The 26,473-nt window shown below is 35.1% G+C and overlaps 2 protein-coding genes across 4 annotated transcripts in view; both read right to left on the bottom strand.

Moving 5' to 3' along the window:
• Window positions 1-26,473, bottom strand: part of Zdhhc8 (zinc finger DHHC-type containing 8) — a 39,978-nt gene that overhangs the window by 4,459 nt on the left and 9,046 nt on the right. The window contains exons 3-10 of one of the 3 annotated variants that reach the window (XR_011444251.1): window positions 11,816-11,934; window positions 11,595-11,752; window positions 11,352-11,524; window positions 11,098-11,292; window positions 9,918-10,254; window positions 5,501-5,778; window positions 4,712-4,957; window positions 2,495-2,968 (exon numbers count right to left, since the gene is read on the bottom strand). Coding sequence is in view for 1 of the 3 variants with exons in the window: in XM_070283003.1 (XP_070139104.1) it covers window positions 4,712-4,957; window positions 5,501-5,778; window positions 9,918-10,254; window positions 11,098-11,292; window positions 11,352-11,524; window positions 11,595-11,752; window positions 11,816-11,934 (1,506 nt within the window). In the remaining 2 variants the exon portion in view is untranslated. The remainder of the gene's footprint in view (window positions 1-2,494; window positions 2,969-4,711; window positions 4,958-5,500; window positions 5,779-9,917; window positions 10,255-11,097; window positions 11,293-11,351; window positions 11,525-11,594; window positions 11,753-11,815; window positions 11,935-26,473) is intronic. The other 2 variants (XR_011444252.1, XM_070283003.1) reach the window with 2 other exon arrangements.
• On the bottom strand, window positions 211-1,875 carry LOC138925573 (uncharacterized). Its single transcript, XM_070276361.1, has one exon. It carries the CDS (start codon window positions 1,515-1,517, stop codon window positions 417-419), a length of 1,101 nt encoding a protein of 366 aa, XP_070132462.1. The 5' UTR covers window positions 1,518-1,875; the 3' UTR covers window positions 211-416.

The following is a 26,473-nucleotide window of genomic DNA, read 5'->3' as shown; positions in this document are numbered from 1 at the left end:
TTTAGAGTACTGGCATCCAAAAAATCGATAAATATCGAAAGTCGTTGCTTTCTTTTGTCAAAAAAAAAATAGTTTCTAGATTTTTCTCCAAGTATTTGTTATAAATTTTACTGATAAGACAAAAAGTGTCAATTAGTTTCCACCGAAAATAATAAAACACATACCTACAACCATTATTTGAAGACCTATACTATCGATAACTCAACTAAACCATGAGATCTTTACATTATTTTATTGAGAAGCGACCAAAAAATAGACAAATGACCGCGAGACCATATCAAAGAGAGGTATTGTATGTAGCTCTCCAGTTAATAATAATAATCCATCTAGTAATTCTCTAGAATTTCTTCGATTCTTGATTCTTCAGGATAATAGAATCTACTGAATACTATCGGAAGCTATCGATAGAAAGAGAACTACGGCCAGCGATAGGGGGGACCGTGGGCGAGGCCCAGTCCCATGCCAGTGGTGAGGCTGGCCAGGAGGCCGCTGCTCGCCATCCGATGCACAAAGACCACCACAGTGCGTGGTACGTCCGAGCGCACCACCTGCACCACCCAGTGCAGCATGTTGACGACGCCGTAGAGCAGCGCACACACAACGATTGCCGGGGCCAGGATCAGTTTCGTCTGGACCGAGTATCGGGTGGTGTCCTCCAGATCGAAGAATTGCCAGAGGTTGGCCTGGCCCAGGAAGCGCTTCCTCAGGCCAACCACCCGGTTCTTCAGCCAACTGAAGTACCAGCAGAGGAAGCACAAGGCGTAGGACACCAGACACCCCAGCACCAGTCCGGCCAGGGTGATGTAGTTCATCTTGGAGCCGGCCACCGGCACATCGATGTGCTGCAGCGGCAGCCTCGCCACTGGATGGGGACGCGGACTAACGATTCCGGCATTCGATTGTGGCTTCTGAGCTCGTGGGTGCGTCTTAGGGTTCGGCATTAGATTTGAGTTGAGTTGCGGCCGGTTGGCACTTCTCTCGGACTGGGACAGATTGGGGCGGTGCTGTGGATTGAAGATCTGCACCCGCTGGGGATACGGTTGGGGCCTGTTGCCCGAGACTTTGGTGCCGGCTCCAGATCCATCTTTCAGGACTCTGGTGCGTCGTCGACGGGGTTGTTCTACTTCCAGTTCTGCCTGATCGTAGCTGCTGACCTGCTGGAGCTCCGTGTCTGGGTGGTAGCTCTTCTCCACAGCCACCTCTTTCTCGAAGACCTCCTCCAAGGACATACCTCTTGATTCTTTGTCAGTAATTTTACTTCCTCCGGGTAGCTTTTTCAGATCCGAATTATCTCCACCAGCGGCCTCATAGGCACTCCCACTTCCCTCCTGACCTGCCCGGATCCTCACCAGATGCTGTTGACTGTTGGGGGGCAGACCACTCGTCACATAACGCGTCCCATTGAAGCTGAACTGGCGGCGGACACGCAACTGCGGTGCCGTGACCACCGGAATGGGCAGGGTCTTGTCCAGGAGATTCAGGCGGTTCATCTGCTGCTTTGGGCGCACTTGCTCCATGTTTATCCTCTCTCTAGATCACTAGACGGCTTGAAACTTTTGGAAGAATGCGAGGAATAAGGTCGTTTCCCTTCTTTTTCGATTAGTTTGGTATATCGATTCTATTAATCGGTTTAGATTTCAACCCAATCTTGAGATGCCTTTTGGGAAATGGGTTTTTTCGGTTTTTCTTTTAAAATTAATGCGCGGACGGAGCAAGAGGAAAAATAGCCAAAATTTGAAAAAGAAATACACAAATTACACAATTACAATTTTTTCTGATTTTTTTTTAGTTCCCTAAATTTGAAACGAGATTCCGAGAGCCAGATTCTGAGTTCCGTCCGACGTATACAGTGTGAGTCTAGGCTTCCATAATATTGTGAGGACTTTGACAATATTTTCAAAGCCATTGGGTTGCTAAGATCTTAAATATTTCCTAAACTTAAGAATGAATCTATTTACAATAAGTTATCGTTATAATCGTTTATCGATCGACAAGTTAAAACTTTCCATTAGAAAAAAAAACTATCAAAGTTATTAGTTTTTAGTAATATTTTAGATTATTACCAAAATCTAAACCATTTTCCAACTATATAAATAAAATGAAAACATCATCGATTATGTGTTATCGATTATTATCGAAGTATTAAGACCAGAAGATCGAAAAGTATCGAAATGCAGTTAATTATGGATTTGTTGCGAAGAACCAACCACAGAGATATGAAACAGAGAGAGAGAGATACGAGTCTTCTATAAAAAAATGGTATATGGACTTATGGAAGAATCCAGAACCTGGGGGTTAAAAAATGGCGCAAATGTGTGTGGGTGGTTTGTGGGTGTGAGAAAGGGTTAAAGGCGGACGCAAAGAACAAAAGAAAGAAAGAAAAGAAAAACGGCAACCAAAATGAACGGAAAACGGAAACAGAAAACGGTAAATAAACAACGAATATAGAATGAAAGCGAAACGAAACGAAAGAAAGAAAGTAAATCAAACTCACCTCGCGCTTCAGAAAGAAAGTAGAAGGTGCTCAGGTAGAAGGTGCCTATTGCCTATCGGATATTACGGATTTTACGGATGTGTGGTTTACGGTTGCCAGGATAGGAGGTTTTGTACAAAGACCGTAGAAAGAGTAAAGAACGGAGAAGAATCGAACGAAAGAAAGTGCCAAGAGTGGCAAAACGGAAGAAGAATTGTTCCGGTGAGTGTTTCTTTTTTTTTGTTCCCTCTGCTTTTCGATATCCAGTTTTCTTTTGCTATTTTTTTTTAAACTTGTACATTATATTTAATTTTATTTCTAATTTTTAATTTTATTTTTTAGTATTAATATTTTTTCGTAATAATATCTATTTCATAGTTTTTAGTTTTGTTTCTTGGTTTTTCGTTGTTGGACTTCTGGGTTTGGTCTTTTTTTCTGATTTTCGCTTAGGAATTAGCCTAGGAATTAGTACTGTTCTCAGAATTTGAGTATTGACTTCGAAAATCGACATAGAAATCAAGATTTTTGGGGGAAAAAAAAGAAAAGTTGGGAAAATATAATTAATTTTCATATTAGTTCTTGGAAAATGGACAAAAAATCATGATGAAATGTATGAAAGAGACAATAAATGCGAAATAAATATAATTCCAGAAAGAGAGAGCAACATCACTGAGGGGTTAATGACCCTCAGGCTGTCTCTTTTACTTTCAATGTCTATTGGCATCCCGCTCTGAGCCACCAAAGTGCAAAGGAGAGAGCAATAAAGTGAAGTTTTTCTTGAATTTTTTAAATTTCTAAAATTTTAATCACTAATCTTTACTAATTAGTAGCCCTAATTATTTAACTAATTTAACAAATTGTTTAAGCATCTTGATGGAACGCGACGAAGCAGCAAACCAAATAAACAAACAAACTGGCTAACTGTGAAGCTTAACCCAGAGGCCACTACTAATACCACAACAAGCTGGTGAAAGGGCAAACACACATACATACGTCCATACAAACACCCACCCACCCATTGACTTAACCCGTTATGGACCCCCCTTATGGAATAGTTTTCACTTTGGTTATGGAAAATTGAATTCTAAATACTTTCCAAAAGTGAATTCTTGATGGGACTAAGCTGGTAAATAGAATTTTTAATATTCTACACTGAAAATAATATTTTTTTACATCAATATTTCAATAGTAAATAAAGAGTACTAAGTAAGGTTTATAATTAATCTGATTTTTTAAGATAAAATAAGAAAAAAATCTAAAACTTCTTCATAATAAAATTCCAGTGACGAATGCTTGTATATTTGATATTTAGGTTACGAAAGAAATCTTTCTTAATTAGTATTTAAATATTTTTGTAAAAATTAAAAAATTAAGAAACAATTTATACTAAAAAGCTGGCTTATGGTCTTCTTTCACTCATTCCCTGTTAAAAAAAGCTCATCCTACTCTTGAAATATTTGATATTTTGGTGACGAAAGAAATCTTTTCACAAAAAATACACATTTTTTAAAATTTTAAATATTTTGTATCAGGTAAAAGATTAAAATACAAAAGCTAGCTTATTTTTCCCTTTCATTTAACTCCAGTCATGAATGCTCATTCTACTCTTTAATATTTTAATATTTTAGTGTCGAGAGAAATTGTTTACCCATTGTTTAAATATTTTTTTTTATTTTTGTAAAAACTAAGCATCTAAAAAACAACTAATGGAAAAGCTACTTTATTTTCTGTTCTCACGTAACTCCAGTGACGAATGCTCCTTCTACTCTTTAATTATTTGATATTTTGTTGGTGACGAAAGAAATGTTTATAAATAATCTTTTAGCTTTATGCTCTAAAAACACAGATTTAAAAGAATCTATGTTTTAAAAAAATAAAAAGAAAGTGGCTATTTTATTTTCTTATTCAAATGTTCTTTCAAATATTTAATATTTAATCTATCCTTTAATCAAATATTTTAACCTTTTAAAATATCCTTTTTTTTTTTTAAACTAAAATAAAGCAAATAATAAACAACAAAAGCAACCAAATAATCACAACAACAACAACAGAATAGAAGCAACAACAGCAAGGTCATGGCTTAAAAGGAGGCAGGATCCATTTGATTTAGAGCTACACAAAGGGGGGGGGTAATCCATTCACATGAGAGAAATAAATCTTTATGCAAAGTATCCGCCGACAGACAGAGAGATAGAGATGGCGAATAGGGTAAGATAAGAGAGAGATAGATGGACTTACCTTCGCACTGGACTAGCCATAACAAGGGGCGTGGCAACGCCCAGCGGCTTGATCCTTTGCTGCATGGTGGGCGTGGCTGTGGTAGTTGCGTTGCGTTGATTTTGTGCTGCCACCGCCGCCGCCGCTGCTGCCGCTGCCAGCGCCGCCTGCTGCTGCTGCGCCGGTCCGTTGACGCCGACGCCATATCCTACAGGATGATCCGGGGATAGGGCATCACTCGTATAGCCGCGTTGAGGATCCAGACCCCTAGAAGAATTATAATTGAAAAGAATAATTAAAGAAAAGCTAATAGTTAGTTTTAAGATCCAACATGGCGTATACTTGATTTTTGTATAATTTTATTCTAAAAATATAACCTTAAAAAAAGTGCTATAAATTATTAATTTAAAAGCAAATAAAAAGCTTTATAAATTACTTTGAAAAATACTCAATTACTTGCTCTTAATAATAACTCTCCCCTTTCAACATAAATCTAAATAAAGAAACCCCTAAATGGCATGCCATCAGGTCGTATACGTGATATGCTGCACTATCCCCCATCCTCCCTTTCAGTTCTCCTCTTAAAATATATGATGGCGTTTAATTTTTTGATAGTTTATTTATAAGTAAGCACTTAATGGGTGGCTCTCACCATTTATTAGCGAAGAGTGGCCATAAATCGAAATGGAATTAGGCGCCAAAGTTGCTCAGGACAGGACAGGACATTGTAGGAAACACTGGACGACACTGACCATCCTGACTGACCACTGGACTAGCCAGGACGATAATGGAGGGGGTTAATTAACTCACCTGGGTCTCGCGTGCGGACTGTGTCGCGGATGATAGAGACGCATGTGCCGCGGGGAGTCGCCACCACCGCCGCCACCTCCACTGCCGGTGCCACCACCACCTCCAGCACCCGCACCCGTCGAAATGCTGCCATTAAGGCCGCCAGCATCGCTCACCTGCGGCAGGTAGAAGCTGCTCGAATTGTGGCGCTGCAGGGGTGGTGTGGGTTCGCAGTCTTGACTCTGGGAGGCGGGTGGCGGTTCCAGATCCGTGTCGGAGCATTCACGTCCCGGCGATAGCTGTGTGGAAGGGTAACAAAAAAAAAATTGATTAGCCATCGATTGAAAGGGAAGCTAAAATAATGGGAATTATTTAAGATGAGACACAGACTTAGGCCTACATTTAGTTGCGATTCATGTCCAAAAAATCAAAATAGAAATGTAAAGGATTTTCATTTTCATATTCTTGCCATTTAAGTTTATTTACTTTTTCCCAAAAAAAAAAAAAAAAAAAATTTTATAATTTATAATTATATTTAATAATTAAATTTTAGAGTATATTGTGAAAATGAGAATCCCGCAAGACAGGTGAAAATAAACGAAATGAAATGGAAAAACAGGAAAATGAAAAGAAAACAATTAAAATAAAAAAAAATCAAAACAAAAAAATGAAAAAAAAAAAAACAGGGCGTGGGAAATGATTTTTCCTTTATTTTTTTTTTTTATTTTATTTTTATTTTTTTTTTTGGTGAGAGCGAGTGAGGGTGGAAGAAAGTAGGAAACTGCTTGACAGTGGGGTGTAGTAGTAGTAGTAGTTGTAAGGGGGGACGGTTTTTGGGGGGGACAGATACCCCACAGCTAATTGTAGACAAAATGCATATACTTGGTGCCCCAAATGGTGGCAAGTCCAAAGTGAAAGAACTTTCCACAAAGTAATTAACTTTCGAATTAAGAATCAGCGAAAAAGGGAAAGAAAAATAAGTGAGAGAAAGTCAGAAAAGGATAAAAAAAAAGGAAAAAGAAATAAAAGAATTTTAAAAATATATAAAATAATACAAAATTCAATGGAAAATATAAAAAAAATTAAAATAAAATAAAATAAATAAATAAAAAAGAATTGAATAAAGAAATAAAAATTTCTTAAAATAGTTTTGATTTAATTTTAGATTTAAAAAAACTATATTTTTCCCAGTCATAGACATATTAAAGTAAAAAAAATCGGACTGACAGAGACAGAGCGAGAGATAGTGTTTAAAAGTGAGAGAGCAAGGCATAAATTAAATTTTAAAAAATTATAAATATTTTTCATAGAAAAAGTGTGAAAAAATAGAATAGAATTTCGACAAAAATAGATAATAATCATAAGACAACAATTATTGAGATTAATTTTCTTTTCGGTGGGGCAAGTCAATAATTAAATGGAAAATTAATAAAAAAAATTAAAGTTTTCGTTGCTTTGTTTTAAGGATTTGATTTTTTTTTTTGTTTAATATATCTTTTACCTTTCTCGGTGCTTGCAGTAAGTGTTGTTTTTTGCTCTTAAATTTTTTTTTTTTTTTTTGAGTTGGAGATGCGACCAATTCTTTTCGATATAAGTATGTATGCTATATACTTTCTATATAAGATATAACAACAGCTCTGGGGGGAGTGGGAGGTGGGGTTGGGTTGGGGGGATACAAAGAAGTTCTATATATATATATATATACGCAGAATAACGGTAAACGGAGTAACAGGGTAACGGAAATTAAGGAGTTATAACTGTGGCCCAGTTGAGAGACAGAGTTAGGGGGGTGGGGGGTGGCGAGGAAAATAGCAAGGAAATGCAACGCAAATAAAGTAGCGGAAAAACCAGCAACTGATAACTGATAACCAGTAACTCAATAAATCCAATCCAATTCCGATCCGCATGCATACAAAGTAATACACTTTGGTTACAACAAATTGTGGCAATAAAATGGGGAGGGGGGTGAAGGGGCGGGGCAACAACTAAAAAAAAGGAAAATTCCGAATCTAAAAGGGGGAAAAATTAATATACAACACAACCAATAATAATACAACTTTGGTTATTCCAAAGTTTCTTTCCCTGTTTTTTCTCGTGGAAAGTTTTGTAAATGAAGGAAATGGGAAATGAAAAAAAAATGGAAACTATTTAGCTTTTGCATTTTATCCATTTTCAGTCGAGGTGGCGACTTAATCAGCAAAAGAATATAATTAATTTTTAAGAGGATTTTGCTAAAAGTTGGAAGCAGATTTGTAGATTTGAGTTGGAAATTATTGTTGAAGTTAAAGGGACCTTTTTCTTTTAATCTTTTTTTAATTTTTTTAATAAAACTTTTTTTTGAATTAAATAAAGAATTTTCAGGTGTTTTTAATAACAATACATACTCTAATTTAAAGAAAAGAAATTATTATTGATCCTTGAAAAATATTCGTTTTTTTTATTATTTTTAAAATTATATTTTTCAAAAATAGTATTTATTGATAAAAATTGTTAATTTATTTATTTTCAACAAATTAAACTTTTTTTTTGTCATGTTCCTATTGGAAAAAATGCATAGACGGACATCAAATATGAAAAATATTCCTCAAGTTTTCCAATAAAAAAAACTTTTATAAAAAAAAATATATTTTTTTAGCTTTAAAATTAACGAAAAATATTTATTCACAAAATATATATTTTATAGACACTTAAAAAGTGGGTTACATTAAGAGAGTTACACTAAAAAATAGACGAAATCTTGATAACTTGAATGCTTGACTTTCTTCAGTTCGACTGGCTGACTGTTCGTCCTAGGGAGTGTTCACAGTAGTCGCTGCAGCTATTTAACGAGATGTCAAGGACAGTGGAAGGCAATTACAATGGTTTCGAGTAGGGAACGAGGGGGGCTACGAAAGTTTGGCCGAGTGACTGAGTGTGGGTGTTGGAGTGAGTGTGGGGGTGAGTCAGTGGGGGTGTTTACAGTGCATCATTGGGCTGGTTTGTCCTTCAATTAAATAGGCGTGGCAAATAACTAACTAAGCCTCACACAAAAAAAAATATATATATACGAAGTGGAAGAAAGAGTGCTGAAGAGGAGTTGGTGTGTGGGTGGAAAAACTGCAGCAGCAGCAGCAGCAGGGAGTAGGGAAAAGCGTTAAGAAGAAGAACAAGATGAATGAAAGCGGCAGCCAAAAAAAAAAAAAAGTTTCTTTTTCAAACTGTGAGAGCTTGAAGGTTGTAGTGTTTGTTTTTGTTTTTGTGTGGAGCATTTTGGGGGGAGGTGTCTTGGAGGGGGTTAAGAAAAACTTTTATTTCACCCACGCCGAAAAAACAACAACAACAATAATAGCAAAAAAGAAGCAACAACAACAATGACAACCGAAAGCAACACAAAGATACTTAAGAGATTTCTCACATAAGCTCTATAGAGTATACTATTAGATGGTATATATGTCTATATATATCATGTATATATATGTATATAATTATATCGATTTTGTAGTTAATTAGTCAAAGCATTAAGCGGGGTGGTGGGTGAGTGGATGGTGTTTTTGGAGTGAGGGAGAAGGAGGAGCATTATGGGATTACAGCTAATGATAAATCATACGAATTCGAGAGCAAAAGGAAAAATCGGAAAAACTATAAAGGTAAATACAGAGAGAAAATAAAACTAAAAGATAAATCAGAAAAAAAACACACAGAACTAAGAGATAGAGATAGCAACAGAAAGAGAAAGAGATACAATGTTTATATTAAAGCAAAATATTAAAAATAATAAATGAAAAATGAAAAACAAAAATCAAATAAATAAGAAATACAAATGTAAACAAACAACTGTTAACGGTTACAATTACAGTTAAGTCAACACAAGTTACAAATTACAACAAACATGAGCTAAGCCAAACAACAACAACAACAGGTGGCGCCAGACAATAGCTTCCATCTATTTTTCAGATTCGAAATTTTATTATTTTCTCACAGAGGATGTTTTCATCTCTTTTTTTCTCAATAAATAAATGGAAATAAAATGGAATTTAAATTATATTTAAGCCAAATATGTAAGCAAGTCTTTAAAGGGTTTTTTTTTGACAGGATTTTAAATTAAAGGGCCTCAGAATGGCCTTTTTTAATAATTTTTCTTTCTTAAATATTTTTTAAATTATTTTTTTAAGCTTTAAATAGCGAATTTTAATAGAAGTCTAAAGCTTAAATTATTTTTAATCTTATTCTTTAATTTTTATATAAAAGTTCCGTCTATCATTAGCTTTTGTGGCGCCACCTGCTTAGCACTATGTAGGGATTCGATATTAGATTACAAATATAGATATAGGATACATAGATATATGTAATAGGAATCTGAGTTTTGCATAGCAAATGCTTCGCTTTTCTCTATGATTTCTTTTCTTTTTTTTAAATGCAAAAATCTTGATTATTTTTTTTGTTTTGTTTTTTTACCCACCTTACTGTAAAGCGTTGTGCTGCCCGACCGTTGATTATAACCATTGCCCTCGGCCATATAAGTCTTTACCTGTATTCCCCGCTTCTCGCGATTCGCATCGTAGTAGGAGCGTGGCGAGTACTGCACCGCAGTGCCGCGCATACCGCCACCGCCGCCGCCGCCTCCTCCACCGCCGCTGCCGCCACCGGCACCGCCTCCACCGGCGGCAGTAGTACCATTACCGCCCGCACCGCCGCTGGCGCCAGTCTGCTGGCTGCTCCGGTCGTTGCAGATCGTGCTGATCGCCTGGTTTTGGGTCTGGGAGCGACGCGACGCATACTTCTTTGGGTTCAGCAGGCTGTGGGGGAGGATGATGACAGGAAATGTAATTATAATTTTAACTTGAAATTAATTATAATTAACTTGAAACAATATGTATATAATTTTGGATATACATATATAACTAAATAATATAATTAAGTTACTATACTAGTTTAAAGTACTGTATTACTATTCTAACTACCATTTAAAGTAGTTTTGAAAATTAGAAAAATAAAAAACTTTATTTTAGACTTATTTCAAGACTGAAATTTTATATTTTTCTTTGGGTATGATTAGTTTTTTTAAGAAACCAGAGCCATTCTTTTCTTTCTGAACTTTTAAATTAATGTCTATGCAATGGATTTAAATAATATTATCATTTTATAACATTTAACATCAAGATAGAAGTATTTTGCGATTAAAAAAAAAAATAAAAATAAATAAATAGTTATATATTGTTTGTAAAATATATGTATGTGTTTAATTCAAAATACCAATGTCTTTGTTTATACGAACGATTGCCTTCAATTTTGTTTATAATATAAACTTAATAAAGTAAACAAAAATTGAATTCCAGTGAGGAAATAAATTGTGCTTCTGTAACATTATGTGTAATATAATTGTTTAAAAATTAATAAAATATAAACTAAAGTTTAGGTTTAAATAAATTGAAATTTAAAGCAAGTGTGTGCTCTCAATTGTATTATTTTTAAATGACTAACATTTTCATGTTTCATTAACCATCAAGGCTTTTCATAAAAATAAATGACTAATAAAAAAAAAACCAACAAAAAAATTATATAAAAACATATAAAATTATGTTAAGTATAATATTTTAAATATTTAATAAATTAAAAAAAAAAAAAAATAAAAAACTCACCTCGGATACTGTGGTCCGAACTGCGTGTAACAACAATTGTGCCAACAGCCACGTGAGAAGGGATTGTAGCCGCCCTTGAACTTTCCGGTGACCTGTTCGTTGGTCGTGCGACCCCTGGACACCAGGACCATGTGGAAACCCGTCAAGCCGAATATGGGGATGGCCAAAATGGTGACCAGGCCCATCAGGATCATCCTATAAAGGCAATAATTCAATTAAATATTTTATTAGATTCGATTATTAGAGAAACTTACGCAACAATGGGCGCTGTATCCTTGATATTTGGCATTATCTTGAGGACATATACCAGGCATAGCGAGAATATGCTCAGCATGTGTATGGAGAGGGATACGAGGAAGAAGAAAAAGAATCTGTAGTTCCTTCTGCCAATGCAGTTGTTGACCCACGGACAGTGATGGTCAAAGGTCTGAAGATTGTAAGGTTATATGGAAGTATTATAGTGGCGTCTAATACCAAGATTTAGTTAAGATACTAACCTCAATACAATGATTGCAGACTGAACAGTGGGAGCAGCGTGGCGGGCGATAGAACTTACAGGTGACGCACCACTTCATCTTGACGGTGATGCCGTTGATCTCGGCATTCTTGTAGAGGGGGGCGCGCAGCTCCTCTTCGCAGTCTTCGTCGGGCGAGGCTAGAATTTGGTCAAGTTTAGGCCGTGGCGGGGACGCTGGTCAATGCTCAGCACGTTACATACCTTTGGGGATGATGCCCGGGTCCATGAACGTGGCCAGTGTGAAGTTGGCCAGCACGAAGAACGTGATGACGCCCTGGTAGGCCAGCACCCATGGATGGCTCTTCACATAGTACTGGCAGCTGTAATGAAAACGAAAATAATTTTAATTTTGATTAGAAATCGGGTTTTAGAGATGGCACTTTGAATTAATCGAAATTTATCGAAATCTAAGTCAAATAATATCGCAATTTATCGATATTTTAATTATTATCTTATTTAAAATATTTTTACCAAATACCAAATACCTTTTTCCGATAGTTTCGTTATATGGAAGCTATAGGATATAGGCCCCCACATGGCCCACTGGGATGGCTATATCTTCCTCAATTCTCATCCGATTCTTAAGCGGAGTACCTTAAACGATTTGTGGATCGATTCTCCACCATTCTGCATCAAAATCCAGAGACAAAATATTTTTTAGATGTTTTCTCCATTTTTCCTGACGGGACCCTTTGAAAATGGTGTTTTCCCCCATAGGGCCCACTGCGATGGCTATATCTTCCCCAATTCTCATCCGATTCTCAAGCGGAGTACCTTAAACGATTTCTAGATCGATTCTCCACCATTCTGCATCAAAATCCAGAGACAAAATATTTTTTAGATGTTTTCTCCATTTTTCCTGACGGGACCCTTTGAAAATGGTGTTTTCCCCCATAGGGCCCACTGCGATGGCTATATCTTCCCCAATTCTCATCCGATTCTCAAGCGGTGTACCTTAATCGATTTCTGGATCGATTCTCCACCATTCTGCATCAAAATCCAGAGACAAAATATTTTTTAGATTTTTTGTCCATTTTTCCTGATGGGATCCCTTCAAAATGGGGTTTTCCCCTATTGGGCCCACTGCGATGGCTATATCTTCCCCAATTCTCATCCGATTCTCAAGCGGAGTACCTTGAACGATTCCTAGATCGATTCTCCACCATTCTGCATCAAAATCCAGAGACAAAATATTTTTCAGATTTTTTCTCTATTTTTCCTGATGGGATACCTTGAATTGTAGTACTTTGTAGTACCTCCTCCCAAATCCTCAAATATATAACCCCCCAAAAAGATCGGCTTTTTATAGCTTTTGATTATAGCATTAGTCTATAACTAGTGCTTGAACCAAACAGCATGTGATTAGTGTTGGGTTTCTGGTTTGAACCCTAATTAAAACCGCTTAGTGAACAGGTTTCCGAGTCGTTCAAACAACCGGTTAGTTTAAGAAGTGGTTCGGTTCAAAGCCCACCTCCCTCCGTCCCCCGTTCTTGTGTCACCGTCGTTGCATTCCTTACATAACCAAAAGCACACACACACCTATGTATATATGTATAGGTATAGTACCACCCAAGGGTCAGATTAATTTCACGATCCGAAGAACTGTGACGACAAATTTGATGGGCTTGCAATCAGCCGATGGGCTTTAGCGATGGCCCGACTGTGGCTGAGGCTGTGGTGATAGTGGTGGTGGTGTAAGCCGTCCTTTGGAGTAGGCCGAAAATCCTACAACCACATTGTTGACCATTAAGCAGGGAGTGGAGGCAGTCTGGGGGCCAAAAACAAACCAAACGAGGCCAAGGAGGGCGTCCTCCCAACCCAACAACAGCCCGTCGAGGAGGAGCAAGCACCAAGGCTATGCCCGCCCGTTGTGTCGCCGCAATCACTTTAGAGTCTACTGAACCGGAACTGTTTTGTCGGTTTCGGTTGAAACCGAAACTCCCCGCTGGCCCCCCCTCCCCTCGGTAGCCGCTCGTCCCTAGTCTTCCTGGCCCACATTTCTATGTTTTCATACATCCCGCAGAGTTTCACCCGTATCCTAGAACTCGAAACAAAAAAAAAAAAAGAAAAACTAAAAAAAATGTAGGGACATAGAATGCGTTTGGAATTTTAACCCTTTTTTAGTTTTTAGAAAAAAAAAAAAAACTGATAAGTTTGTGGTGGTTTTTGGGGATAATTTGGGATAATTATCATTAAAAATTAATAAGGATTTATAAAAAAAAAAAATAATAATAATAAAAATATGTTGAGGCATGGAATGAGTTTCGAACTTTTAACCCTTTTTAGTTCTTAGTTGTAGAGAGGCATTTTATGAGGCATTTTAGGAAAATTTTGGGTTAATTTTCTCATTAAAAATAAATCAAGATTTTAATAGACTTGACATAAAAAAAAATAAAAAATAATGATAGAAAATATGAAATGAGTTTCAAACTTTAACCTTTATTTAGATTTTTTTTAGATTAGTTTGTTTCCATTTTTTAAGGATTTTATGGAGTAAGGGAGGAAATCCTTCTCCTTCTGTGAGGCATTTTCGGATAATATTTTCTATTAAAAAAAACCTCTACTTTATCTATGAGTTTCGAACCTTAAACCTTAAAAAAGTAAGCATAATTTATCGAAACTTAAGGATAATCCTTAAGGATAAAAAAATGCCTGAAACCGGGCAGTATTTAAATGATTAAAAGAAAATCCCCGCCCCACTCAGACTCAGAGGGTTAAAACAGTGCCACCACATGTATAGTAGTCAGGTTGTCAGGTTGTATGGCCATATATACACGTGTCCTTTTCGCCATTTCCGTCTGGGCTTGTCTTTGTCAAGGGGAGGGAGGGTGGTAGTGCAGAGAGTAGTGTCCTCATCGACCCGGCGGCCTGATGCATTCGCAATGATGTCCAGAACTTTGCTGCTGGTTTCGGTTTTACGTGATTCCCTTTACGGGTTACTTAAGGTGAATGTATTACTTTCTTCCGGTTCTCAGTTCTCACCGCATTACGATGCATCCTCCCCCACCCCCCTCTGTTTTTTTTTTCTCCTGAACTTTTGCTGAAAGGCAAACCACAACTGAATTCTAATGGAAGACAACTCATCCTTAATGCAATCGTCATCATCAATCTGAAAGTTTTTCTCATTCTCTGCCCTCCGGACTTAAATAATTTATTTCATATTTTCAGAAATGCCCAGAAAAATGGATAGTTGATAGTTTTCTTCATAATACTTTTCTCCCTCCCTCTCCCTCATTAAAGTCAGGAACAGCGATTAAGAGTTTACTACCTTTTTCTATTTTCCTGAGGCGGGAGATCTTCTTCCATTTTCATAGAATTTTTAGAATGCAAATAAAACTCAAATGCAGCACGTGCCAGGGATTTATGTTAAACGCCAGCAAGACAAAAGAAATGAGGGGAAAAATAAAGGAAAATATTCGAGAAAAGTCAGGGGAGGAAGCTCAAGAATCTGACAAGAGCTGTTGACGAGAGAAAGACTCATAAAAAAAAATCAACTTTCATGAAACTGCCAGAATAATTAATTAATTCTAATTATCATTTAATATTCTTCTATATTTGAATTAAAATTAAATTGCAAAACCACCAACAGCAAGCCTTATACATATGTGTGTACCAACAGGTCTATAGCGTAAACATTGCAACTCTGTCTAAACAAAACCTCGATTGCACAATTCCCATTAAGGCCGGTCGGGCCGGGCTGCCAAACAATAAACACGAATTCGAAATAACAATTGCGCCCAGTAGTGTTAATGATCGAAATGGAAACTGAAACAGAAACTCAAATAGAAACAGAAACAAAAACATATCGAAATAGTGCTTGTATGTTCAGGAATCTGAATCTAATCGACTCGCCTCGAATATCAAATGATGGCCTCTCTTTTTTTTTAACAAAATCCACCTGGCAACGTGTTTGTCATAAATAATTCTAGGTGTTGGTATTTTTTTTTCTTCTTTATTTTTTATAGAATTGCACAATCAACACACTTTTTACAGTTGAAGAAAAATACAAAAAAATACCAAATACTAGACTGATTCATGTTCAAACATGCCTTGGGCATTCCTTAAAAATTCTATCGGATTTTAAAAATATTTTCCATTTTATTGTTTATTTATTTGCCTTTCGAATGCTTTTTTTTTAATAAAAATATTATTGCTGAAAAAAGTAAAACAAGAAATAAAAGGAAAAGCCCACAGGGCGTATGAAATTGTTTGAAATATCAAGTAGCCGCCTAGTTGGCATTTTTTGTTTTGTTTTTTTTTTTTATATATAAAATGAAAGAATTGTTGCCAAAACGATTTTAAATAGGACTTGTGGCTTTGAGAAGGGGATATAATATAAATATTTAATTTAATCTAATAATTTTTGAGGACCACAGGGCGTAGGAAGTATTTTTTAAAAAAGAAAATTAAGTATCCGCCCTGTTGGAGTTTCAAAATCAAGAAACTAACTTCCAAATATTATAGAAATTTTATAGAAATAAGAAGAATAATTTTAAAAAAATTAGAGAGGACTACAGGGCGTATGAATAATGTCTTTCTTTCTTTCTTTTTTATAAATATGAAGAATTATTAAAATATTCTTTTTGGAAGAAAATCAAGTATACGCCCTGTAGGAGTTTGAAAATCAGAAAAAAAAACTTCCATATATTCAAGAAAGAATATATAAAGCAGGACCTTCAGTAGGAATATTATAAAAATTATAGACATTAAAGAAAAAATAAAATTTAAAAATATAGAGGGCATTTGAAATATTATTTTCTTTTTAAAAGAAAATCAAGTATCCGCCCTGTGGGAATTTCAAGAAAATATTCATAAACTAGATTTATTTCCAGAAGCACCCTTATTTCTCTCAGTGTCTAAAATCTCGACTAGAATAACTAGAAAGCCAGCCAGATAAGGGCTCCACTCAGAGCCTGGGGAGAGATCTCTAATCTGTAGGCTGATGCCCGATTATAAGTCAGGTGTATAGGTTATATATATAAATCGCACATGCTGATGCTGGCCTGATATATACATACCATCATATATATATATATATTTTATACATATATCAGTTGTTTGCTTTACTTTTCAATTTAGGAGAAATGTTTGCCGAGTCCTGGGAGGGAAATCTGTTTACATTTATGCAAAGTCAGGCGGAAAAGTGGGTGGTGGGTGGTGGTGAGCACGCTAAGAGAAAGAGTTGGCCCAGAAAAGAAAGTAGAGAGAAATGAGAAAATATAAGGCTGTTGTTTGCCTCAAGGATTTGTCCGTCGTTTTCTTTCATTCTTATGACAAATAATTCATTTCAATTTCTGGAAAAAGAAACCGTCAGCCAGCGAGGGTGGTGGAGGAGGGGGGGCCAAGGATCTGGGGCAAACTAGCAAATCAAATTAGTGACAAGACACGACTGCAACAAGGACAATAAACACAAACACACACACATACAGACACAGACACAGGCACATAAAGACACTAAGCCAGTGAAGCCTGAAGCCAAACCATTAAACAAGGCAAACCACTCACTCAAGCAACCACTCCACCCAGCCACCCAATGCCACCCAATACCACCCATCACCACCCATCTCAAGACAGTCAAGGAATTGTGGTTGATTTCAATTAATGTCGGGCGCCAAATGGAAACAAATTGCCGAGCAAAACAAATGAACAATGATTTTCATTGATTGAGACATAATTCCCACTACTTTGCTGGACAAAGTACTAATTCTTCAACAAATTCGTTAATAGAAATAGAGTACCATTGGAGTGGTATCTACCTGCCTACCAACCAAATCAATATAAATTTCAATTTCCATGCCATCATCCTTTCAAGATTTTCCCGGAAAACCTCCTGGAATTCCTTCAGAGCCTCTCGAGATATTTTATTTACTGAAAGATACAGTAATGCCAGCTTCCTGCCTCCTGCTGTGGTGCTCTCTATACAGCTTTCTTCCACCTTTCGCTGCTGATTTTCTGTCACTGACAGCACTGCACGCCGGCACCACCACATGCCACATGCCCCCGTGGCCAAGGTGAAGGCAACGCCCGCTGCGGGTCAACAGAAAACCATTCAAGCGTTTAAGAAAAAAGATATTTATGAAAAATCACTGCAAATTATTAAGGTGTTTTTTAAATATATATAAAAAAAATAAATAAATAAATAAAAGTAAAAAAAAAAATAATTTTAAAGTTTTGTTCTCGTGGCTGAAACTGATTGCAAATTATAAGCTTTTTCTGTTATAAATATTGCAAGAATATAGTAGTATATTTTAGCGCTAAAAAAAATAAATAAATAAAATATATAAATAATTAATTAAAATACTTTTTTAAGATTTTCGAACTATAGAACCTATTTTTCTTTTAAACTTAGAAATTATTGGATGTTATAAGCTTATATTTTAAAGAAAATCGAAAGATAAGCACGTTTTAAGCCAAAACTGAGCAAAAATTATTTAGTATTATTTGTAGTTAGTATTATTTAGTATTTACTATCATTTAGTAAAATTATTATTTAGATAATTATTTAATTATTATTATAAAGTAATAATTAACTATACTTTAAGTTATAATTATTCAGATATTTTATTTATTATTTTGTTCTTTTAATTATTAAAATTTTGTGTATTATTTTGCATAATATTTAACATAATATATCCATTTTTTTAAGTGCCATTTCTTTTTCTTAAGACACTTTTCAAGAGCATTTCCGGTGACATTAGAAAAGGGGTGCCGCCATTGGCTTGGACTTGAATGCCCTGGCTGGGGATGGGATGGGTCAAGGATACTCTTGGCAGGAAATTGAATTCTCATGTTATGCGGGGGAGATGCTGGAATCTTGATATCAGATATGATTTGGAGAGGATGGAGGGGGAGGGGGAGGGGGATAGCGACCCTAGATTAGGGAGCCCGGAGCCTGAGATAGCGAAGGCAAGATGTCACATTCAGTCGAAAATGACAAGTTCATGGAACAGGGAACCCAACAACCAGGGTTGGGGGTTACCTTGTACGCGCGACAAAAGGTCATCCTGCTCGAGGGGGTGGCTCATAAAGAGGTACAAAGAGAGAAAGAGAGAGAGAGAGAAAGTGTCAGAGACAGCGAGAAGCTAAAAAGCCGCGGGGTAGGTCATCGACGCAAAAAACAAACCGCAAAAGCGATTCCAATCGCCAATTAATTGACCTGGCACATTGACACTTGCATACTCGCAGAAGTACAAAAGTACAGAAGTACAGTGCGTTTCATAACCATATGTACTTGGTTCCCCTATCACTCACTACCAAACAAATCCCTCATTCATTTTCTTTTAAACTCTAACCTTTTAGTCTTTAGCTCAGACTCAGCTATAGTCTCATGATACGCACTGTTACTGTACCTCTGGATTTTGCAAAAAAAAAAATGGTTTGATTGGCGGTCAAGCCCCCTTGGGGCGTGTCGCGACGATAATTTCCCATTTGATGGCAGCTGCATTAATTAAAAACTCAAAAAATAAAAAAGGAAAAAAAACGAGTGTCGTTGGTTTTTCCTTTTTTTTTTTTTAATTTTCTTTTTATTTTTGCATTCAACCAGAAGAGCCAAAAGAAAACCAATATTAGTACGACACTAGCCTACAAGTTTGTGTTTGGGAAATAAAAGAAAAAAAATTTCAAAAAAAAAATGTATGTAAAAAAAATTAAAAAAAGAATAATAAAAGGAATAAATAAATAAAAATAATAATAATAAATAAAATAAATAGCAATTATAAATAAATAATAAAAAAATAGTAATTATTAATAAATAAAATAATAAAACAAAAAATTCTTTTTTGTTTTATTAGAAATTTTTGTTTTTGGATTTTGTTTAAATCCTCTTAGAAATTGTTAAGAATTTTCATATTTGCATAGAACTTTCATCTTAAAAATATTAAATTTCATAAAAATGTATTTTATTTTTTAATAAAATTTAAAAAAACTGTCCATTACTCCCATTGCTAATCACAATTTTGTAGATTAGTGCTTTGGGGGCCACAATGACGAAGGCGAGACATGGTCGCTGTCGTCACATTAGCCCCTCTGGCCCCCTAATTTTCACTCTACTTTTTCCGCCGTCGCCGCCACAGCCGCCTGCCTGGTGGCTGTTTCGCCACGCATGAGTATAAAAATATCCTACTATCGCAAAAAAAAAAAAAAAAAAAAATACAAAAAAAAACAAAAACAGAACACATAAAATAGCATTAGTCATCCGGCCGGCAGGCAGTCAGTCGAGAGTGCAAAGTGAGCTCGTCTCTTGGATCCCATATAAAAAAAATAAATCCAAAGAAAATTTAAAATTTTTAGCTTCGGCCATGGGCAGCCGTTGCCTCGACTTTGCTTTTGACTTTATCTAAGGGTTTCGAGTCTGTTTAAGTTTCTTTATTTTATTTTAGTTAGTTGGTCTGTTTAAGTTAGTTGGCCTCCAAAATGGTGGGCTCCCAAGCGTTCCGATAAAAGGTGCCAACCGATAAGCACCCGGCCATAGGAAGGGGGTTCTTTTTTGAGGGTTGGGGCCATCATAATGAGGTGCCTTGGTGCCGTTATTTCATTTTCTTTTTTAGCCGGAAAGTGCCAAGAAGGTTAACTTGCGCCAAAGGGGCTTATGTTATTTTTATTTTTTTTCTTGGTTTTTTTTTATCAGTAGACCCTGTTGGGAATTGTATTCTTTTTGTATTTTCATGGAATGGCATTCTATTTTCTGCAAAATTAGAGATAAACGAATCAATTGGCGCTTTATTGGGGAAAGCCAGCAGTTGGCTAGACCATGACTATCATGGTTTGGGTATCTTTTTTTTTTTCATTCCATTTCGAATGAATATTGTTACATTTTTTAGATAAAAGGGTTACGAAAGTCAACTCAGGGGGTGGGCTTCTTTTTTTTTAATAGAAAAGGGCTTTGGAAATGGGGTGTGAAGTGGCTTTTGAAGTCACTTCTTACTTGAAAGAAGTCTAGAAAGTACTAGGTATCATATATCCTCTTGTATTTATTTCTTTAAATTTATTTTTATATATTAATTTATTGATTTATATTTATTTATTTTTACTTATTATTTTATATTTCTCTATATTTTATATTCATTTTTTATATATTTATTTTATTTATTTATTTATTTTTTTTTCTTTTTTTCCCCCTAGTATCTCTCTAAATATAAAATCTATTTAGCAAAAACCCCCACATAAATCAATAACAAATGACTAGCCATAAATCATAATTTTCCAAGGATACCTTTTTAGGCTTTTTTTTTTTTGTTTTTTGTTTTTTTTTTAGCCTCCCAGTTGCCTTCAGAAATCGAATCATCATCCATCTACAGGTAAAAATAAACATAAAACTGTGCTCGTTTCTGGCTGTCAGTTGCTAGTCTTCGTTTCTGTTTCGTTTGCCCAATTTTATACGCAATTATGGGGCAATCTTGAAGAGTAGCGCCAAAAAAAAAGAAGAGAAGAGAAGGAGGCCTCTATAGAAACAAACAAAAAAAAATAGAAGGAGGCCTATGCCACCCTAGAGCCTACAAACGAAATGTAATAACAAGTTGGAGGAATGACTAAGCGGGTCAGAGGCACTAGGAAGGTTTCAAGTTACAGGCTAGTCTTAAGGCCAAAGCTTTATAATCCAACAAAGTTTAGAAGCAACCTCTAACTAAAGTTCATATAACTAACATAATTCACCTTTTTTTTTTTAATAAAAAATAGTATTTTACTAGAAAATCCTTTTTTTAATTGAATATCCAAGCTTCTAACCTCATCTGGCTAGAGTCTGTGTCCTTTATTTATTTTTTTAGACCAACTCCTGGCCTGTCTCCAACCAAGTCCTTCACTTTGTCATGCGCCCTGTCAAAAAATATCTGTAACTAAGCATCCGAACCGGAAAAAAAAATTGATTTTCCTGATGGACAACAAAAACAGAAAAAAAGGACACATTTTCGGACACAATTTGTATTTTTTGCGAGTTGCGAGGTCATGTAGGTAGGTAACTTTCGTTTTATTCACTCCCTTTGGGATGATTTTTTATTTTTTTTTAGATACACATATTGAGAAATATATATCCTACACATCCACAGTTGGCATGGGCGGCTTTTCATCTCTAACCCAATTTTTTCTTTTTTTTCGCTATTTTTTCCAGCGCCTCTCACACAAAAAAGTTTGTTTATTTTCGAGGCCCGCGTGAGTGCGTGAGTTCTCTGTTGCGTTAAAAAAAAAATCATACTTCATAAACAAAAAAAAATAAATAAAATAAAAATAATAAAATAAAAAAAAAGGAATAAAATTTAAAAAATACCAGAATTTTTTTGTGCGTTTTAATAAAACGAATAAATTTAGCTCCTAATGTTAACAGTTCACGGTAAAAACTCTTCATTTTTTTTAGTTTATTTTTTTTTTAATTCCCAGAGTCTTTTAAACATATATCGTTTCATTCACAAAAATTAAAAATCAAAGTAAATCCGCTGATTTTGCATTTTTTCTTTCCTTTCTTCTAAATTTCCCCCCTCTTTTTTTTTGCTTTTTAAAGCGGAATTTCAAGCATTTTCGTTCCTATTTGACAAAGTCAACAGTTTCTTTCGTTCTTTCTTGATTTTTTCCTTCTTTAATTTTGATTTCGATTTCATTTTAAAAATACATACATATTCTCTACGTTTTGGTCTTTTTTTGGTCATTTCGTTGGGCATCTGTATATATTTATGACAGGCGAGCGAATGAAATTAAATTGGGATGGATGGCCTCTAGGGCGTATACGTAATATGTTTGAGTGCAGAAAAGTCAGAATTTTGTGCGTTTAAACCTCCTCCTTCCCCCTCCAAGCTCATCACTAACTAAAAATACTTTTCCGTACTTTTGCCATATTCTCGATGTCGACATTTTCACATTTTTCTCCTTCCACCCTTTTCTACCAAACAAGGGGGGAGGGAAACTTTCTTAAACTTTGCGTGAAAATGTCATCCATTTTTTGCCCAATTAAAAATTTTAATTAATATTTCAAAAAAGAATGTTCTACGAACCGTCCAACCTCCCTCTTGGAAAAAGGGCAAAATAGGACAATTTTATTATTTTTTTTCTTTTTCTGATGATGGCCAAATGAAAAAGCAAATTCAAGGGAAAATTTGTTCTGAACTCGAACAGGAAATTGTTCGAAATAAAAAATACAACACACGAAAAAAAAAAAAAATTAAAAATAAACAGAAACCGTCAACATGATTGCCACTTAATCCATTCAATAAACAGTAAAGTGATAAAAAATTAACGTTCGTTTTTCGTCTCTTTCCCCAGGCCCCCCTTTAGTTATTCCATTGCATTGTGTTTGCATTTTTTTCGGCCTTTTTTCCCCATTTTTGTTGGCCATGACGGGAAAAATAAATCGAACTTAATGAAAAACATACACTGATTCGGAGCTTATAACCAACCGACAGGGGGCTCTGCAAAGCGAGATAGTTAATTTTTTTTAAATCTGATATTTAAGACAAGTCCTTGAAAAAGCCTACGTGTTGGTTCAAGTATCGAAAGTTATCGAAAAATAAAATTTAAAAAAAAAATGTATTGCTAATAACAACTATAAAATAGTAATCAACTAAATATCTTTTAGATTCTAATAGCTAGAATCTAGAATCGAAATTATCGAGAGATTATCGATAAATACTCCTCAATACACATGAATAATTTCCTCCTCCTCGAAAATTATTGGAAATAATATAATAAAATATTTTTTATTATATAATATTTTTAAAATCAAATTAAGAAAATATCAATATGATTTCATGATGAAATTTATCTAAAATATCGATACAAAGCTTTGAATTAACTCAATCATATATTTCTGTATCGTTTGTGATCGAAAAATATAACAAAATGTGTATTACGTATGTAAAACAAAAAATAAAATGAAACTATCTGTAAACCCATTTATAAAATGTATTTAAAATCATCGATAAAAGCCCTAAATAGCCACGATTAAATATTCCTCTCTATCGAAAGCTACTGAAAAAGGTAAAGTTAAAGGCTATTGAAAAGCTAAAGAAAACAATTATTTTTAAGATCTAAGCAAAAGAAACTATTCTATACTAAGATACTATACTATATATAAGAAACTATTTCAATCTCTAATAAACATTATCCCATTTTCTCAACGTGCTTCCTCCCAGCATAATGAATCATTGCAAAAATTCTGATAGAGTTCCGATAAAAAAAAAAAGTAGAAAAAAAGACATCTATCTGAAAACGAGGTGGGAAATGGTTGAAACGGTTAACGTCATTGACATTGGACAACAAAGGGTTAAGAGCACAAGCATAATTGCAAATGAGTTATCGTTAAAAGCAAACGGTAATGGCATGTATCTGTGTTTATGTCCATGTACTGTTCTTCGCTTTTTTTTTTTTTTTTTTGCCCACGTAAGTGTATGTGTGTGTGTAGGTGCCAGTTGGCAATTGAATTTTATCGATTCCCTGCCAGGCGCAAAAAAGCAGAGGAAGCAGCTGGAGAAAGACCCGACCAGGAGACTAAGTGACAGCCACCGTAGAAAACCAGGGGGGGGTGTGGCATGGAGATGAAATGCATCTACTTTGTCTCGAGCCGTTTAAGTTTACACTCGTAAAAAAAAAGATAGGCATAAGATGGACATATACAGAAAACAAATAAAAAAAAAAAAAAAAAATACTTTAGGAATTTGCAACGCATTTTGAATACAAAGAACTTCATTATATGATTTATCAGCGGACTTGGCAAACAATAGAAATCATACAAAATGATTATTATATAAAATATGTGCTTGGGGCATTACGTAAGATTATTTATAAAGTATTATCAGTGTAAGCAAAGAAAAATAATAAATAAATACATTTTTGAAGGTTAAGGGTACAATTATAGCTACAGTTGACTTTTATTTTTTAGTTTTTTTTTACCAGATAGAATTTATCTAGTCTACAAATATTATTATTCAAGAAAATATTTTAAAAACCTATATTTTTCAAGAGGTTTCTTAGCTACTCTTGATGAGAAGCGAGGAGGAGAGCTCAGTTTTTTGGATAATTCTTTATTATTATTTTAATTTTTTATAATTTTTTAAATATTTCTTCATATTATGTTGTTCTTTACTATAAATTATGATATAAGCCAGTAGTAGAGCCCTTTTTTATTTTTGAATTTCTTAAAATTTTCTTCGAGTGTAAATTAAACATTTTTGTGGGCTTAAGTTAAGGGCAGTATGGCCAACAGAACAAAAACAACAACAACAACAACAAACGCCGGCAATAACCAAATGGCCTACAACAACAAGAAGAGCTACAGCAACAACTACAACCATAACTTGCAGCATTCAAATGACACTCACACGCAGACAGACAGACACTCACCCACACAGATACTCTGAGAAAATGTGAATTAGGAGAGGGAGGTAGGGCAGGGCAGTGGTGGCAGGTGGTTGATACTAGATAGCAGGTGGGTGGTAGTAGCCTGGTGGGTGGGTTGGATGTTTGGTGCTGATGCTGGTACTGGAAAGGCGTGGCTTTGGTTTGAACTCGGTCCGTTGCTTTTTCCAATACACCACAGCTTCTTTATTTTAGTTTTTCTTTTATTATTTTTTTTTTTTTATATATTTTACGCTTGCTTATTTTTCCTTTTTTTTTCTGTCTGGTCTTGGATTTCTTTATTTTTATTTTTGTTGTGTTTGTTATTAGTTTTCCTTGATGTTTTTGTTGCTGTTGCTATGTTTGCTTTATTTTTTTGTTGTCTTTTGCACATTGCTTTTTATGGCAAATGCCCGGCGGATATTATCAAAAATAAAGTAAAAAAGCAAACAGCCACCACATGCTTTTGTTATTATTATTATTTATCAGTACGACGACGACGACGACGGCGTCACAAATTTATTTTCATTAACAACTTTAGGTAGACATACACAAAAAAAAAAGGAAAAAGAAAAAAATAAACCCTACACCATAAAAAGCAACCCGAGTTGAACCTCAAAATATAGCCACAAAAAAAAAAAAAGAAATAAAATTCTTTAAAAACTTCTCTGGAGTTTGTAAAGCAGGTTCTAATTTTTGCTAAACACATAAAGGTTAAAGTTGAACTTTTAATTAAAATTGTTCACACTTTTTTTTTATTTTTATTATTATTCCTTTTTTTTATTACCATCAAGGCCATTAAATACAAGCAACCTTGAAACTTTTCGTGGAACTATAGAACAGTTTAGTGGGGTTTTGGTTGCAGCCACACACAACATTAATTGGCTTTTCCGGGAATAGCATTCAATTGTTGGAAAATGTGAAAGTCGAGCCAATTAAAGTGCTTCCAAACACCAAAACCGAAATTCAAGTAATTAATTAGCCACAAGACTCTCGAGCCAAAATCGAATTAACAATTTAAGTGCAGTGCTTGGATCTAAAATTTTAATTCGATAATATTACACATCGCAAGCTAGATAGAGGTATTTATAAAATGTACACTCTTGTGGGTGACAGAGCTGCAGAGCTTCCAAGGTTATAGATTCCAATATATAGATTCTATTTGTATGTAGGTATAGGTATGTGTGGGAGTTCTAGTTTTATATTTATATATAATTTCCATTTAATTAAAAGTTTTGGTAGTGCTGGACTATAATAAATACAAGGACAGTCGTACAAAATAATTATGGGGCGTGGCTCACGGGTTATGGGTCACGACCTGCTGTTAGCTCACACGTGCTTTTTTTTTTGTTCATGAAACCAGATTAACATAAAATTAAACGATCGAATTATGGCACTTGCCAGCGAAAATGCTTCTTTCAACCACCTGCTGTCGCATAATTTTCAAAGCCTCCCCCATTACCCATCCTCCCTCCCTCCTCTAGGACTGGCTGGTGGAAAATTTTCAAAAGCATTTTAGAGGCTACAGTGTAATTTTCCTTT

The sequence above is a fragment of the Drosophila bipectinata genome, chromosome XR (assembly GCF_030179905.1).
Source record: "Drosophila bipectinata strain 14024-0381.07 chromosome XR, DbipHiC1v2, whole genome shotgun sequence".
NCBI classification, from domain to species: Eukaryota; Metazoa; Arthropoda; class Insecta; order Diptera; family Drosophilidae; genus Drosophila; species Drosophila bipectinata.
This window is presented reverse-complemented; position numbering and strand designations above follow the sequence as displayed.

Coding starts and splice junctions, on each gene's coding strand:
- LOC138925573 (XM_070276361.1), bottom strand. CDS start 1,517: ATGGAGCAAGTGCGCCCAAAGCAGCAGATGAACCGCCTGAATCTCCTG.